Source organism: Rattus norvegicus, chromosome 13, assembly GCF_036323735.1.
Source record: "Rattus norvegicus strain BN/NHsdMcwi chromosome 13, GRCr8, whole genome shotgun sequence".
NCBI lineage: Eukaryota > Metazoa > Chordata > Mammalia > Rodentia > Muridae > Rattus > Rattus norvegicus.
Window position 1 is genome coordinate 58,032,199 of NC_086031.1, and position 16,183 is coordinate 58,048,381.

The window sequence follows — 16,183 nt, forward strand, 5'->3', positions numbered from 1 at the left end:
TTCAGCATGAAGGCTCAATAAAGGTATGGGTAGTTCCGACAGTTGTTCATAGTTTTAGCTATACCATTAGACCTCCGACTTTCACAGTTTCAGTATATAAAACCAAGGGCGGATCCCCCTGAACTTACGAAAAGACGTACAAAGGGCTATTATTACCATCACTGAGTGGCTTGGGTAGGTTTGTCTTTAAGAGCTATAGCAGCCATGGCTGTAAAAGCCATAATGAACGATCTCTGGGCTAATTTGTTTCCTAATTTCAGTTTACCTTAAAAAACACCACCTTGGTTTCTTCGGAAAGAACGTTAAACATTGAGCTGCCTTTGTCTTTTACTTTCTGAGCGTAAAATTTAATCTGCCTATGGACTCCTGATCAATAATTTAATCTTAAGATGACATTCCGGTCCGGTCCATCTTTCACATCATAAACCTGTTCGACCAGAGGCGGTGACAGCTACCTACCATCCTCAGGTAAACACCGGGCCACCACCCAGCCTCGAGTAATTTTTCTTGTAGCTCTCCCTAAGCCTTTAACTCTGAATGCGGGCGTGCGGAGCTCGGGAGAACTCGGTAGAGATCGGGAGAACTCGGTAGAGATCGGGAGAACTCGGTAGAGATCGGGAGAACTCGGTAGAGATCGGGAGAACTCGGCGGGCAGGTGAGAGCCTCGCTCTACGGCAGAGGATGCGAATTTGGAGGCTCGTGGGCGCGCCGGCTCGTGGGCGTGCGGAGACAGGGTAGCCAGGAAGAGCGGCGAGCCCGGCGGCCGCGCGGGCAGCCCGGTGGGGCGGAGCGAGGCAGCCGGAGGGGCGGGCTCCCGGCGTCGTGGTCGCGCTCGCGTGCTCCGTTCCCTGCGGCTGCCCGGACCCTTGGCCATGTCCTGGTACCGCGCGGCTTCGGTGGGGAGGCGGCTGGTGGCGAGCGGGAGGATCTTGGCGGGGCGGCGCGGCGCGGCTGGAGCTGCGGGCTCGGGGTATGCGGCGGGGCGGGCCTGAGGGGCGCGTGTGTCTCTGCAATAGTGTTAGTGTGGACCTTCCCCAGTGGTCCCAGCCGGCTTAGGGGATAAACAACAGACGCACTAGTCGCAGCTTCACAAACGCAGCCCCCTCCCCCCATGTGTGTGGTTTTTAACGCAGCGTAGACAGGGCGACCCTGAAAAAAGACTTCCCTGCTTATGGGAACTTATTTGTCCTTCTTATGTTGATGTTGGGTCTTCGCTATCCTGTCGCAGGAAGTGAACTTGACTAAGGCTTTTCAGTGCCCAAGGCCTTGCAACTAGTAACGCTAACATCTTGTAGACGTTTCTGGCTTGATGGATGCGTTGCTTTCCCTGGCTTCCCTCCTTGGCATAACCGTGGGCTGGCACACCAGCTGTGGCCGACGGGGTCTGGCGTAGGCAGCTGTCAAGGCATCTGTCCAGTATCCTAGCCTCCCCTGTCTTCCAGGGAGACTTACCTTCTGAAAGCGCTGATCATGTGATGTTAACTATTTGACAGATCATTAGAACTGTTTCCTATTGGATAAATCTGGAGTATATCCTGCTTTGCCCACCTACCACCTCTTAGTAAGTGTTCCATAAATGGGGCGGGACTAGTTGGTGCTTTACCAATGTCGAAGTATTTTATTGGACACTTACGCTGTGCCTGCCCCTTTCCTTAATAGAAAGCTAAACTAGAAATTGAAGGAACCACCTCAAGAAAGGTAGGGGTGCCTCTTTGGAGCTTTCTCATTGGCAGGGAATAGGTATCCTTGGCCCTCTTAATTTCTTAGAAAAGCGCATCTGTTGTAAATGGTACATAAGTTTGAGGAGGAGGTAAAAGCTAGATTAGAGATTTTGTTTTTAGAGTTGAAAACCCAAATAGATTGGGTTGATGCCATCCAGCTCTCTTCCAGGCCAAGGCTGTCTGGCTCTTTTCTACTGCTTTGAACGTCACAAACTCCGCCAGCTTTCCCCACTCAAAGCTGCCTCCCCCAAAATAGGACACTGTCTTCTAGGCCTGTCTCTTCCACCCTACCCTCTCTTAACCAGGAATAAGCACATGGTACTTTTATTGTAGTGGTTTCCTTGTTAATCTTTTGGGAAGCAAGAAATGTTAATAAATGTTAATGACAAATGCACATTTAGTTGTAGTGATTCCCGTCTCTCACTCATCCATGTTGTTATGGAAGGCGACGCTTGTTGCTGCTTATTTGAAGTGTTCCAGAGTGACCATGTAAAGCAGGCATTCATCGTCCAGGGTTAACATGCACTGGCAAAGGCCATTTAATGTGGATTCATTCAGAAACAGGACTGAAACTCCACACTATGATTTAAGACATGTCTTGATTGGAGCCTTTAAAATTTTAAATTTTACCTTTATACTTAATATAAGTAGCTTGGTGTGGTGGCACATGCCTTTAATCATGGTACTCTGGAATGAGAGGTAGGTGGATCTCTGAGTTCTGGGCCAGCCTAATCTACAGAGTGAGTTCCAGGTCAGCCAAGACTACACAGAGAAACCCTGTCTCTAAACTAACAAATAAACACCCCCCCCCCTAAAGTTTCTATAAATATATCCATAAGGAAGAGCTGCTTTTGTGGAAGGACACTTTTTTTTCCTTTAATTGTAAGTATGTCTTTAAGCCAGACATGGTGGCATATACCTTTAATCCAAGCATTGGAAGACAAGTAGGAGGATCTCTGAGTTCCAAGTCGGCTTGGTCTACATAGTCCTTGTCTCAAAAAAACAACCAACCCAAAATAACAGTAAAATATATATTTAAAAACCATTTGAGCTTTAAATTCTTTACCTTCCCTTTATTTCTTAGATATCTTGGCAGCACCAATCTTTTTGGTATTTTTGAGATAAAAGTTTGCACCATGTCTAATTTGCACCAAGAATGTCATCAGGCATTGCTAGCTGATCAAGAAAAATGAATGTATGAGGGAAACTATTCTAGGATTAGTGGAGAGACTTGATGACTAATGGGCCAGTTTTTGGGCAGATATCCCTGCTTAATGAATCTTTTTACATTTATTATTTTTGTGACAATCTCTCTATATAGAGCTGGCTTTCCTAAAACTCACTGTGAGTTCCAACTCAGAGTTCTGCCTGCCTTTGCCTTTCAAGTGCTGGGACTAAAGGCATGCATACCACATCTGGCTAACTCTGCCTTTTTCTAAGGTTTTATATATAACCAATGAGATAGAGGGTCCTGTAATTAGGAGGCCTGTCAAGTATTATTGACATTTACTGTGTAAGGTAGTTTTGCTTTCTGTATATGTCAGAAAATATATGTATATATATTCTTCACAAACCCCTTCTGAGTGGGAGTGATTATTTTTCTTACTTGGTGGATTGAGGAACTGGAAATTACAGATGTGGTTGAAAACCTTGATTCCCTTAAAGTCTTTGTAGGTTTTGTTTCTGTTTTTGTTTATTTGGTTTTCTGTTTGTTAGTTTTGCTTCACAGTGTCCTGGAAGACTAGGGCTTCAGATCTCCTGGAGCTAGATTTACAAGTAGATGTTTCTGAGCTGGCTTGATATGGATTCTGGGAGCGGAACCTGGGTCTTCTGCAAGAGCAGCTAGTGCTCAGAATTGCTGAGTCATCTCTCTAGCTCTCCACACCTCAGTTTTGTATGTTTTCAGAAGAAATGCAAAACACGTTTTATTGCCAGTGGTCAGGCCTTTATGAGGGCAGAATATTTGATATTTGGTGATTGCAAATTTACTTAAGAATAAGAACGTACTGAACATTCGACCCAGAGATTGGCTTTAGCAGGTGAAATGTATTGAAAGGCTGCCTAGAGAGGCACATGCGGCCTGTTGGTGTTAGCAGACGAGCTCTTTGTGAACTGGTGTTTTGTGCTGATAAAGCTTTTCCCTGCTTTGTGTATCTGGATGTCTTTATGTTTAAGGTTGTCTTCTATGCTAGAGGGCCACCTCATTAACTGTACTGATCTTTTTCATTTGTTTTAGAATGGGAAACAGCACATCCTCGTTTTGGGGGAAGTCAGCCACTACTCCTGTGAACCAGATCCAAGTGAGTGATGGGGAAGACGGAGGAAGAAGAGATATCTCATACATTTAATATACTTATTCTGTGTCCAGACTTGACATGGTCTGGAGAAAATATGACTAAATTAATATCTATTTTAAAAATGGCTATGGAAGTTATCCTTGTGACAAATCCCATATCATTTTCCTTAGTTAAAATTTCCAAAATTTATTCTTTATTCTTTCTTTCTGTGTGTGTGTGTGTCTACACAAATCACTTCATGCTTGTGTGGGGGCCAGAGGAGGGATGTCCAGTGTCCTGTTCTATTGGTATCAGCTTTATTCCTTTGAGATAGTGCTCCAGCAATTCTGTCTCTGCCTTCCCTGTCACCCCCTCCCTCACCTCCCAGAGCTGGGGTTATAGGTAGAGTGTTCTTGAGTTGCCTGGGCTAACTCTGATCTGCTCTAACACAGGCTGCTCTTGGACTTGTCATGTTGCCTCAGCTTCCTACATAGCTGGGATCACAGGCCTGTCCTATCAAGCCTGGCTAAAATTTATTCTTAATGGAATCCATCTGTGAGGTTGAACTGTTTATTTTTTCATCATGCCCACTCTAAGTCTACTGCTGACCTCAGAGTGAGGCTTTCCACTCTGTCTGGTTTTGGCGTGAGCAGCTGTTTAACAGCTTTCTGCCCTGACATGGAACCGACTGTGCAATAATTACTCCGTAAATTATTCTCTTCAGGGATCTGTACATGGCTCTGTTCTCTTCTTTTCTTCTCTCTTTCACTGTCTGTCTTCATTACTTCTGCCTCAGAAATTTTGTGTTAAGTGGACCTGGCCTCATTTGCCTGTCATCTTAGCAGTTGGGGAACAGAAGCAAGAGAGAAAATTCAAGGCTTCTTCGGACTATCCTTCTGTCTTTCCACACAAAAATGAAAACAAAACCAAACCCCCCAGAATTTCTCTTACACATGGATTTTTCTTTTCTTCCAGTTCATGAAGCATATCTTTGTCTTCCTCACTGTCTTCTGCATATGTTTTATTTCTGCTATGGACTGAGGGTGCAGTTCAGTGGTTAGGCCATAAGCCTGACATAATCGGGGCCCTGGGTTTTGCTTTCTAGTAACACACATAGGCAATCTGAGTTTTCTTTTAGCTACCTTACTGTCTTCTGAGTACAGCAGCAATTTGAGAAGCTTCTTGTACGGGGGCATTCTCTTTTTTAAAATACAAAAGTGAAGATTTAGTGAAGACGAGCTTGAGAGAAAGCGAAGATGTTTATGCAACCCTGGCACTATCATCTGGAGGTCTGCTCACTTTGGACTCTCTTTATTAGCGCTTCTGTGTCGTGGAAGCAATCAGAGTGCTCATCCCCTGAGTCTAAATGATAGGCCCCGTGTGCCTCTGATCTACACAGCATGGTAGAAGATTGCTGGCTTCAGGTGTAGTGTGGAATTGGAGAAAATGAGACAGTGGACGCTCAGCCTCAGTTTGACTGTCTGTAAAACTGATTCAGTAATGTAGTATATTATCTTGTATGGCTGACCTTGATGTGATAGAATTTTAAATATTCTGAGAATTCAGGAGAAAGAGCCTAAAATTGATCACATACCTACATCTAGAGTATGACTCAGGACACTTCTGACTCCTCAGGCTGTGTCTATGTTCTGAAGCTCTCTGGGTGTTTCTGTCTTCATCTGGAAGTCACTGTTTATGTTGCATCCTGTAAGGACTACCTAGGTAGTGCTCAGATGTCAGCCTTGTCCATTGAAAACTATGTGGGGGCTGGAGAGATGGCTCAGCGGTTAAGAGCACACGACTGCTCTTCCAGAGGTCCCGAGTTCAATTCCCAGCAACCACATGGTGGCTCACAACCATCTGTAAAGAGATCTGATGCCCTCTTCTGGTGTGTCTGAAGACAGCTACAGTGTACTTATATATAATAAATGAATAAATAAATCTTAAAAAAAAAAGAAAACCTATGTGGATGCCAATCATGTCTGCTGAGATCATTTAAAGAACTTGGACATCCACGTACTTAGAAGTAAGACTACACCAGGCAGTGGTGGCCCATACCCTTAATCCCAGCTCTCGAGAGGCAGAGGCAGGCAGATCTTTATGGGTTTGAGACTACCCTGGTCCACTGAGCGAGTTCTAGGACAGCCAGGGTTATACAGAGAAATCCTGTCTTGAAAAACCAAACCAAACGTAGACAAAACAAATGCAACAAAATTAAAAGGAAGTATCCTAGGCTGTAGAGACATATACCACAGCCTGGACTGTGGTAAAGACCTGAGAACAGTACAACCCAGGCAACTCTCAGGAGAGTCATTTTGGAAACTTGCTTATGACTTGGGCTTCAAATGATTGAGCAAGCTTTTCTGGAAGTGGCTTTTGCAGGATCATCAGGAAAGCATAGCTTACCACGATAGCTTTTAGGGAGTAAGCCATTGCCCATACTTGGTGAAAGCTGAACATTTTAAGGAGAAATGACACCTTATTTCCTTGTGACTGGAAGTTACCAGTGGTAAGGAATAAATGCCTCCTGAGTACCTCTAAAAACATTTGAGAAGCGCAATAGAAATTAAGTGGACTGTAGGTCTGGGTTCACCTGAACTCACGGCAAGTACAGTTATTAATCAAAGACAGCAGGTAAGTTACTGTGATGGTTTGTATATGCCTGGCCCAGGGAGTGGCACTTAATAGAAGGTGTGGCCCTGTTGGAGGAGGTATGGCCTTGTTGAAGTAGGTGTGGCACTGTGGGTATAGGCTTTAAGCCCCTCATCCTAGCTGCCTGGAAGTTAATATTCTGCTAGCAGCCTTCAGATAAAGATGGAGGACTCTCAGCTTCTCTTGTACCATGTCTGCCATGTTCCCACCATGATGATAATGGACTGAACCTCTGAACCTGCAAGCCAGCCCCAATTAAATGTTGTCCTTATAAGAGTTGCCTTGGTCATGGCATCTGTCCATAGCAGTAAAACCCTGACTAGGACAGTTACTTATCTTTCCTATGTACCACTGTTTCATCTGTGCAGTTTAAATAATACAGGATGGACCTCTATTGATTCCAGTGAACTTGAGATGACTTCATGACATCAAGAATATTGGCTGTCATAATATATGAGAGGAAAAAACCCAGGGAATTGGCTTTCATTGGCTTCATTCTTGATACTATAAGGAGGCCAGTGTTTTGATACCTTTTTTTGTTTGTTTGTTTCTAGTGGCCATTGTTTGAAAAGAATAATATCCTCAATTTACAGATACCACACTTGAAGCTTCACTGGAGCACAGAGGTGTGCTCTACCCTGCAGAATCATATTCCTTCCACAAATTTTGATTTAATTCCGAAAGTAATGCCTAGAATGAAAGGGTTTTGTTTGCATTTATTTATTTTTTATTTATTTAATTTTTATTTTAGGAAACAATTTCTAATAATTGTGTGGTGATTTTCTCAAAATCATCCTGCTCTTACTGTTCAATGGCCAAGAAGATTTTCCATGACATGAATGTCAACTATAAAGTCGTGGAGTTGGATATGGTGGAATATGGTAGCCAGTTTCAAGAGGCTCTTTACAAGATGACTGGAGAAAGAACTGTGAGTATACTCTCGGCTCTGCTGCCCCTGGTGATGAGGTAGTAACATGCCAGTCTCTAGACAGTAGACTTTCATGGTAGGAAAGGCAAGCCAGCCTGACATTTCAGTGGATTACACATTGATAAATAAATGGCAGATCTACAAAGAAACCAGCCTCATAGAATAAGAAACAGCATAGTGAATGTGTGTGTGTGTGTGTGTGTGTGTGTGTGTGTGTGTGTGTGACAGACAGACACACAGAGAGAGACAGACACACAGACACAGACACAGAGATAGACAGATAGACTAGCTTGAGGCACCTGATGATGTCATCAGGGATTTTGAAATGTTAAGGTCCTTTTGGAGGTCTTTGTGAGATAAAATTATCCTTCCAGCCTTGGACAATACAGACCAGACCGGACACTGCAGTCCCTGTGCTTATCTGTGTTTTCTGCTTATTGTTTTAACTTCTGGAAATTTGTATATTGTTTTCATGATATGAACAGTCAGTAGACTATCCATTGTTGCCACTTTCCTTCTTGTTTAAAGGTCTGTAGAAGAGAATTGGTAAACATGTAGAAAGGAACCACATAAACATTAATACTTTCCTACCTTTCCCTTCCTTTCTTCCTGCTCAAGGATAGTTTTAGAGGTTAAAAGAAAAACCTGGGTCAGGCAAGCTGGAAAATCTCAGTAGTTGCCCGAGGGAGGAGAATGGAAGAGAAAAGGAAAGAAGGCCAGCTGGTGTAGCCAGCACAGGGGTCAGACACAGGGGAGACAAGAGGCTGCCTGGCGGTTCTGGAAGGAGGCTTCACAAAAAGTAGGGAAGCTCAAAGTATTGTAGAAAGTGTACTTAGGTTCTGGGTAGCATCCCAAAGAAAGAGACAGATAAAAGGAAACATTGAGTCTTTCTGACTCTGAAGGGCAGGCAGACCCTGAGGAACTTCCTGGTGGCTGATAGGGCTTGCCTTATTTTTGTCTTTTAAAATTAGTGTGGTCTGTCAGAGGACTTTAGAATCAGATTGCCTTGGATTTGCATCCTACCTCCCTTTTGCTATCTTGGGCAGGTCACTTTTCCTCATTTCTCTTCAAAGTTGGACTAGTTGTGACACCTAGGGTTGTGACACCTAGGGATGGACCTCACTTGTCTTTTCCTCATTCACCAGGTTCCCAGGATATTTGTGAATGGAATATTTATCGGAGGTGCGGCCGACACTCACAGGCTTCACAAAGAAGGGAAATTGCTGCCTCTGGTTCACCAGTGCTATTTAAACAAAAGCAAGAGGAAAGACGTCGAATGACGTGGCTAGTCGCCGTACCAGTAAACGTTAGTGCAGTCATAACCTTTCACTTGAGGATGTTTTCAGTGTGTGGATTGCCCTCATAAAGATGAAAATAATGAACAATAAATTGCCATGGACCCCTCATCTTCCGACTGGCCAGTTTTTGAGCACGGGATGGAATATAAAACTGAAGGGGGTGGAGTTACATCAAAAGTAAAGAATGCTTATTAAGACTTTAAGAATTTTACAGCGAAGAGGAAGTTAAGCACTTAAAATCTTACTCCCCGTGGTATTCAGGAATTAACTTCTCACAGTCACTAAGCTTTCAGCAGCGAGGACTGACATGTGGTTTCTTTAAAATTTAACATGGTACAGATGTGCAGTAGGTTGGGATACCCTATCATGGCAACCCTTCATGTTCTAGACCATCAGACATATTAAATATATAGAATGCGATGAAGTTTATAGTTGGGAAAACCAAACTGCCAATTACTTCATGGTCAGAAAGCAAAAGGGTTTCAATGTAGTGAGAATGAACTTTTTAAACAATTCAGAAGTGTTATTTAGTCCTGTCAGTTGGAGTGTTCTACCTTTCAGAATCTGTAACAGCTATTGGAATTTTTTTTCCTTTGGCAGACAGGGTCACTCGGTAGCTCAGGATGGCCACAAACTCACCTCAGTCCTCCTACCTCAGTCTCTATGCTTGGATTGCATGCTGAGCCACCACGCCCAGCTTGGGAATGCTTTAGAGAACCAGGTATTAGGTGGACTTTAGACTAAAGGTCCTTGTTGTCCTCCGAATGTGCCTCATCATAGGCTTCATGTGTTGGAGACACATGATGCATTATGATATGGTCAGAGGTGAGGCCTTTATGAAGAAGTTAATCCTGAGGGCAGATGGGTTAGTGCTCTTTAGAGGTGGTTCTTGGTAGACGAATGAGTTTGCCCCCTTACCTCTCATGCCTGTGTTCTTGCCCTTCTTTCTCTGCAGCGTCCTGATGCAGCAAGGAAATCCTCACTAGATGCTGGCACTTTAACCTCAACATCCCAACCTATGAACTATAAGAAGTCCTTCTCATCTTCATAAATTACTTAGTCTCAGGTATTCTGTCTGAGTAGCACAGATAGATTGTCCCTAAAGTCCCTTCTGTTATCTTACTATTTTCTAACTAGGAAGACACTGTTTAAACTGATTACATTTCAGATAAACTTAGCGAACAGGATTAACTTTTAAGAAGTATTATTTGAAAGAATTGAAAACATTTTCAATACTTTACTAATCTGGTCATATTTATAGCCTCTGGTCAAGAATATTTTAAGTGCCTAAGAAGTAATGCATTTCCTAGTAGATTCCGAGAGTCAGGTTGGAAAGATTATTAAATGCTGAGCCTATCTCAGAAATAGGAAGAACATGGACTTCCCGAGTAAGTGCTTCAGCTTTCTGGTCAAGATGGACTAAGGAATCATGGAGAATTTGGAGGGAGACAGTGGCTTGCTGTCGGTGACATTTCCTACATGGACTTCAACTGCATTTTGAATACCTTGATACAGTTGAGAAGTTAAGTTCTCCTGATATTTCTTTCTTTTAAGTTGTCATGTTGGTAGGGAAGGAAAATGGTGTATTTCTACTCCTTTATTTTACATTTTATCATGAAAATTGTATAATTTTGCTATGCTGTAAAATTCACATTAGAGATTAGAGGAAGTCTGTTATGCATAAGAAAGGTAAAATTGTTACTCTTGTCACTAGTAATCTTATTAGGATATAAGATTAGGTTGCTTAAATGCATAGCCCACCAACCAAGTAATATGGTATTTGGCTTTGAGGAATTTTTGTGGTATTCAGACTCAGACCCAGGGCCTGAATATTAGGCAGGCGCCTGACCACTGAACTATACAACTAATCCTTAAGAAGGATGTTCCAACAGCTCTACCTAGGCTTGTGGAAAACAAGAGGATGTGTAGTACTTAATTCTTAGGGTCCGATGTTAAAATAATCCAGCTCTTTAAAAAGCCTTAGCAGAAGGCTCAAGAATATGGAAGGTAACAGGGTATCTTGATTTTCAATTATACGTTTAAGGAATAAAGAAATAAACTCTTCCAATGATTGCCTAATAGTATGCTGAATTTTATTCTTAATGACTTAAAAAGATTACTTCTTGGAGTCTAGCACTGCATCAAAGGGAATTACTTTGCAAACCAGACTCTACTCACTGACAGACGCTAAGAGTTGAAAGAAGTGAAGGACTCTGGTCTCACTTAGTCCTTGTAGCAGTTGGCATGCCTTTGCAAAAAGACCCAAGACTGTTACAAAAGACTTTACTGCTCTGAACATTTAAAATTTATTTATGTATATGAATATACTGTTGCTGTCTTCAGACACACCAGAAGAGGGCATCAGATCCCATTACTGATGGTTGTGAGCCACCATGTGGTTGCTGGGAATTGAACTCAGGACCTCTGGAAGAGCAGTCGGTGCTCTTAACCACTGAGCCACCTCTCCAGCCCCACATACTGAATATTTAAAATGATGACTTTTGAGATGGCTGTGTGGGTACTTGCCAAAGCAAGTCCAACGATCTGAGGTCAGTCTCTGGGAACCACTGTGGAGAGTAACGACTTCTGAAAGTTGTTCTTGACTTGTTCATGTGTGGGCTGCTCTCATAGACCATGTGCAGGCAATATGTATGTGTGCACAAAGAACAAACGCTACATACAACTTAGGAACACACACATACGTGAGATACAACTTGTGTTTGTGTTGGGAGGAGGGCTGCATGTGCTATGCCTGCATGTGGAGGTCAGAACAGCTTGGTGGAGACTCATTCTGGGGATAGAAGTTCAGTTAATAGGCTTGTGCAACAAGTGTCCTTTACCCACTGCACTATTGCTCAACCTAAAGGATACAGTATTTATTTTTTATTTTAGGGGGTTATGGTACTTAGAGCAATAGCACCTAGCATATGCAAGGTCCCTGGTTCGATCTCTAATACCAACACATGCACAGATTTTTTTTTTTTTTTGATGCATAGCTAAGTTGGTTTAAAGTGGCTACTGACTATATATGAATCCAGGATCAGGAGCGATTTCCAGAGCTGTAAGCAAGCGGTGAAGTCAGCGGCTGCCATAAAGATGACAATGTGGGCCAACACACGATGTGATTTTGAACTCTTATGCTGCTTTCTTGTGGGGAGGAGACCAGGCAGGACCACAAATGTCACTGGTGGAACTTTAGTGAACTTTTTAACTAGTACATTTTTAGAGCAAGGGAAAGCCTCTGTTCTTTAGAAGGTACTGACGGATTCAGACTGTAAGTCACCAGGAATGTGTCAGTGCTGAGCTCTGAGACAATCTGCAAAGGCTGCCGTGATTCAGTGTGTGGTTTCCTTCCGGATCCCTTAGGGTCTTCTAAGTTCCTCATTTGCCTAGCCAGGATATAAGGGAAAACACTGGAAGACTCCAGACTACAAAGTTGCGTTTTCTTTTGAGAGTCTTGCTTTACTGCCCAGTCTGACCTTAAACTTGATTTTTTTCCCATGGGTTCCTGAATATTGGAATATTAGGTGTGTAACACTTCGGGCTTTTGATATCTAGAACATTGACTCTCCTACTTTCCCATACCATATGGCCATGAAAAGGGTAATATGAGCCTAAAGCAAAACCCAGTTCCAGAAGGTAAAGGCATTTATGCCAAGCTTAAAGACATGCATCTGATGCCTGGAATCCACATAAAGAAGAAAGGAAAGAACCAATATCATGTGTTGTAACATGCACTCCTCCGACCTCCAAATATACTCACATACACTTAAAGACAAAAACATTTGTATTTTGATTAAAATCAATTTTCTTCATCATGTGATGGAAATAAGCTAAAAAAGAGTCTCCAACTACATATACCACCCGCCCCCCCCACATTAAAAGTACAAGATTAATTACAGAAAGTTAATTTTTTTTAATCTTTTGAATTGTAACAGATGCTTCAGGGTTTTACATATAAGGCATATTACAACCTTAAAATTCATGTGTTTTTAAAAAAGATTAAAAGACAGTTACTTGATATCCATATAATTTATTTGGTACACCTATCAATTTCTACAATAAACTGGTGACAAACAGTTCGTGTAGTGCCCGCTCCACATCTGTAATGACTTACAGGTTAAGCATCCCTAATTTGAAAATACAAAGTTTTAGAAAGCTCCAGAATTGGAAATATCAGAATGTTAACATAATAATGCACGTGGAAAGTTCCACAGTAGACCAATTGCCAAGTCACAGTCAAAAGCACGTCCATTAAAAAACAATGTTTTTCTTTCACATGACACACATGAGGCTCATACAGCAAATCCCAGGTGTTCCATTATACATCTGAAAAGGGTTCCAAAATGGGAAAAAAGAATCTTAAAATACTCGTGGCCCCACGCATTTCAGGTAAGAGATAATCAACTTGGATGTAATAGGTTATTTTGCAAGGTTACAAAAATCAAGATTTCTCGGTATTAGTGAAAACTTTTACCATGAAGTAGAATAATTGAAGCATTCACCCATGCCTCAGTGGAAAATATCAATGTCACACTGTCACATGTTATGTACACTGCAAACTGGGAAGACTTGACAGTATCAGTAAGTCACAAGTCCTAGGAAAGGCCTGTGTGCCCTCCCCGGGCTCCTGTCCTGGAAATAAGCTAGTTACACAGCAAGCGTAATAATAGGTCTTTAAGCACCAGCGTGACAATTTAAAGCATTCTTTCAGTTTTGCAAGATTTTTCTGCTTTGGAAGGCAAAACAAATGCAAAATGTGAATGCAATGAATCAAGTCACTGGCCTGATATTTTTATTGCAAGAGTCTCAAGGTTTTAATACTATCTTCAATTCTCTAAATGACTTTGGTCATAGGCTTGAGCCAAAACATTTGCTTTTTGCCTTAAAATTTCCCCGTAAAAAGCAGTTCTTTTTGAAACTATACAACTGTACTTTTCATCCAGTGTTAAATATGCAACACGGTCCTTGGAGGTCATATTATAGCCAGGAAGTCCAGCTTCTGGATAACTGGTTATACAAAACAATAAAAAATCTTAAGCAACCATAAAATATACTGATGTTACAGTCGTTTATTTATAACACATCAGCATAGCCAGATTATTCTTTTCTTGTTTTAGATTATTAATGTGCAATCAGGTTTAATACCTAACAGTTAAATTTCCATTCATTACGTAAAATTAAAAGCTCTAGAAGACCCTGTAAACTCTACTCTTCAGAAACATTAGCAGACTATTAAGGCATTACTTATTTAACAGACCCTAAAGAAATCAGTATGTTTGGAAAGGACATATGTCATATGTCATATGTTATATGTTAAGGCAGTCAAAAGAGTCCTTTTTCCACTTTAAGGCTCTTAATATAACTATAATTTATTCTATGCAGACATAATTCTGGATACCTGAAAGATCCATCAATTGGCCAATTATGGAAGTAAATATAATTGTAATAAAACAAATATATACCTTAGAAGCAGATTGTAACACTTTTCTTCCAATCCTTTCAAATATAACTCACGATATCCCATTCCTTTGGAGAATTCATTATTAAATTTGTAGTAAGAAATTGTAACTTAAATAATAACAAAAGCTATTTCACCAACCATACCAAATATACCTTCTGTATTTAGAACAGTGCAACAAGAACAGTTTTCTTTATTAGGATTCATTCACTTTCTTTAAATCTAATTTGGTCATAATGGGGTTTGAGTTTACACTTCAAACAAAGCCTAAGAAATCATTTAGACACAAGTTTCAATGTAATGGTTTCACTGATATAATTTAGCAATTACACATAGTTAACAACGTTAACCTATTCCTTTTTTAATACATTTAATAATATAAATATACAGTAAAGTGAAACCAGCAGAAATAAAAAGAATTTAGTTTCTTTTTTTTTTTTCAAATCCAGAGTCTGATAACTTATACAAGGTACAGAAGTTCAAACATTTTAAAATTAAAGTTCATTTGTATTCCTAAAGATGATAAAGGCAGGGATAAAGAAGGTCGGAAGGCGAACATCTTTGAAGGATCAGAAACGCCTTTTGTATCTCTTCATTATATTTACAAATGCTGACTGGAAATCATCACGATTCCAGGGATAGAGTATTATTGATCTTCCTTTCCATCTTCTCTAATATATCTTGTTACTTTTAGGGTTTAGGAAAACCATGCCATTTCTTATAATTGTACTCAAATAGCACACTTAGCTATATTAATTTTCCATATGAAAAATATTTTAGAATCAACTTTGAAGTTTATAGTGATTTTTTTCAACAATGTAAATAGTTATCAATAAGATACTGAATGTCAACATAAGTCATTATAAGGCTTTGTAAGTTCAGTGTACATGTATGTGTGCATGGACACTCACTTGACTTTATAAACTAGGAGTATAATTATGGAACTGAGAGGATGTGTGTGTCACTTTGCTGTCAATTATTAGACTGCTTATATAGATATAGTATAACACTTCCCTTTTTAGTGTTTATCAGTAATTACACACAGATTCTGAATAACTGATCTTACTGATTGGCTACAACATTTCTGGAATATCTACAATATGACTTGATTTGGGGAGAGACTTTATCCATCCAGGTCCTCAGTAATTTGGAAAAAAAGGTTTTTAAAAAGATAAATTATTTTTTAAATGTGTATTGGTGTTTCGCCTGTATGGACATCTGTGTGATGGTGTAGGACCCCCAGAACTGGAGTTACAGAGTTGTGAGCTGCCATGTGGGTACTGGGAATTGAACCTGGGTCCTCTGGAATAGTAGCCAGTGCTTTTAACCAGTGATCTCTCCAACCATGGAAAATATACTCTTAAATTTATGTAAGATGACAAAAATGGGAGAAATCTTTGCAAAAGAGAAAAATGGGCAAGAAGTAATCTCCCATGGAATAACAAATAATGGAGCAAGTATCAAGAGAACAAAGTAACTGCTGAGTTAACACCGGCTTGTTGTACAAAGAACCCATCATCTTTTGTGATCCTTCCTTCTGGCCGTGTGACATTTCTCTAAGAGGACAATTTGTACCCTAACAAAACCAATGTAATCTGAGACTAGATTTTTGCATCTTGAGTTACTTTTAGCACAAGCACACCACACAACCACCAAATCCATGCAGTATCTTTTTTCCACTTTTATGCAGGCACGCACACATGCACGCATGCATACACATGTGCCATGGCATGCATGCGGAGATCAGAGGACTGGACCTGTCTTCAAATCCTTTGTTTTCTTCTACCAAGTGGGGTCCAGGGACTGAGAACAATTCATCAGGCTTGGTGGTGAGTGTCTTCACCCAT

General features: G+C 41.0%; 1 protein-coding gene across 13 annotated transcripts in view; it reads left to right on the top strand.

Moving 5' to 3' along the window:
- Positions 1–16,183, top strand: part of Glrx2 (glutaredoxin 2) — a 22,863-nt gene continuing 6,680 nt past the window's right edge. For 2 of the 13 annotated variants that reach the window (XR_001840761.3, XR_010056897.1), the window contains exons 1-5: positions 261–970; positions 3,958–4,021; positions 7,401–7,577; positions 8,723–8,883; positions 9,831–9,941. Coding sequence is in view for 9 of the 13 variants with exons in the window: in XM_063271953.1 (XP_063128023.1) it covers positions 873–970; positions 3,958–4,021; positions 7,401–7,577; positions 8,723–8,857 (474 nt within the window). In the remaining 4 variants the exon portion in view is untranslated. Of the gene's footprint in view, positions 24–260; positions 971–1,493; positions 1,562–1,674; positions 1,699–3,957; positions 4,022–7,400; positions 7,578–8,722; positions 10,960–16,183 lie in introns of those variants that run through there. The other 11 variants (NR_172084.1, XM_063271953.1, XM_006249955.4 and 8 more) reach the window with 11 other exon arrangements.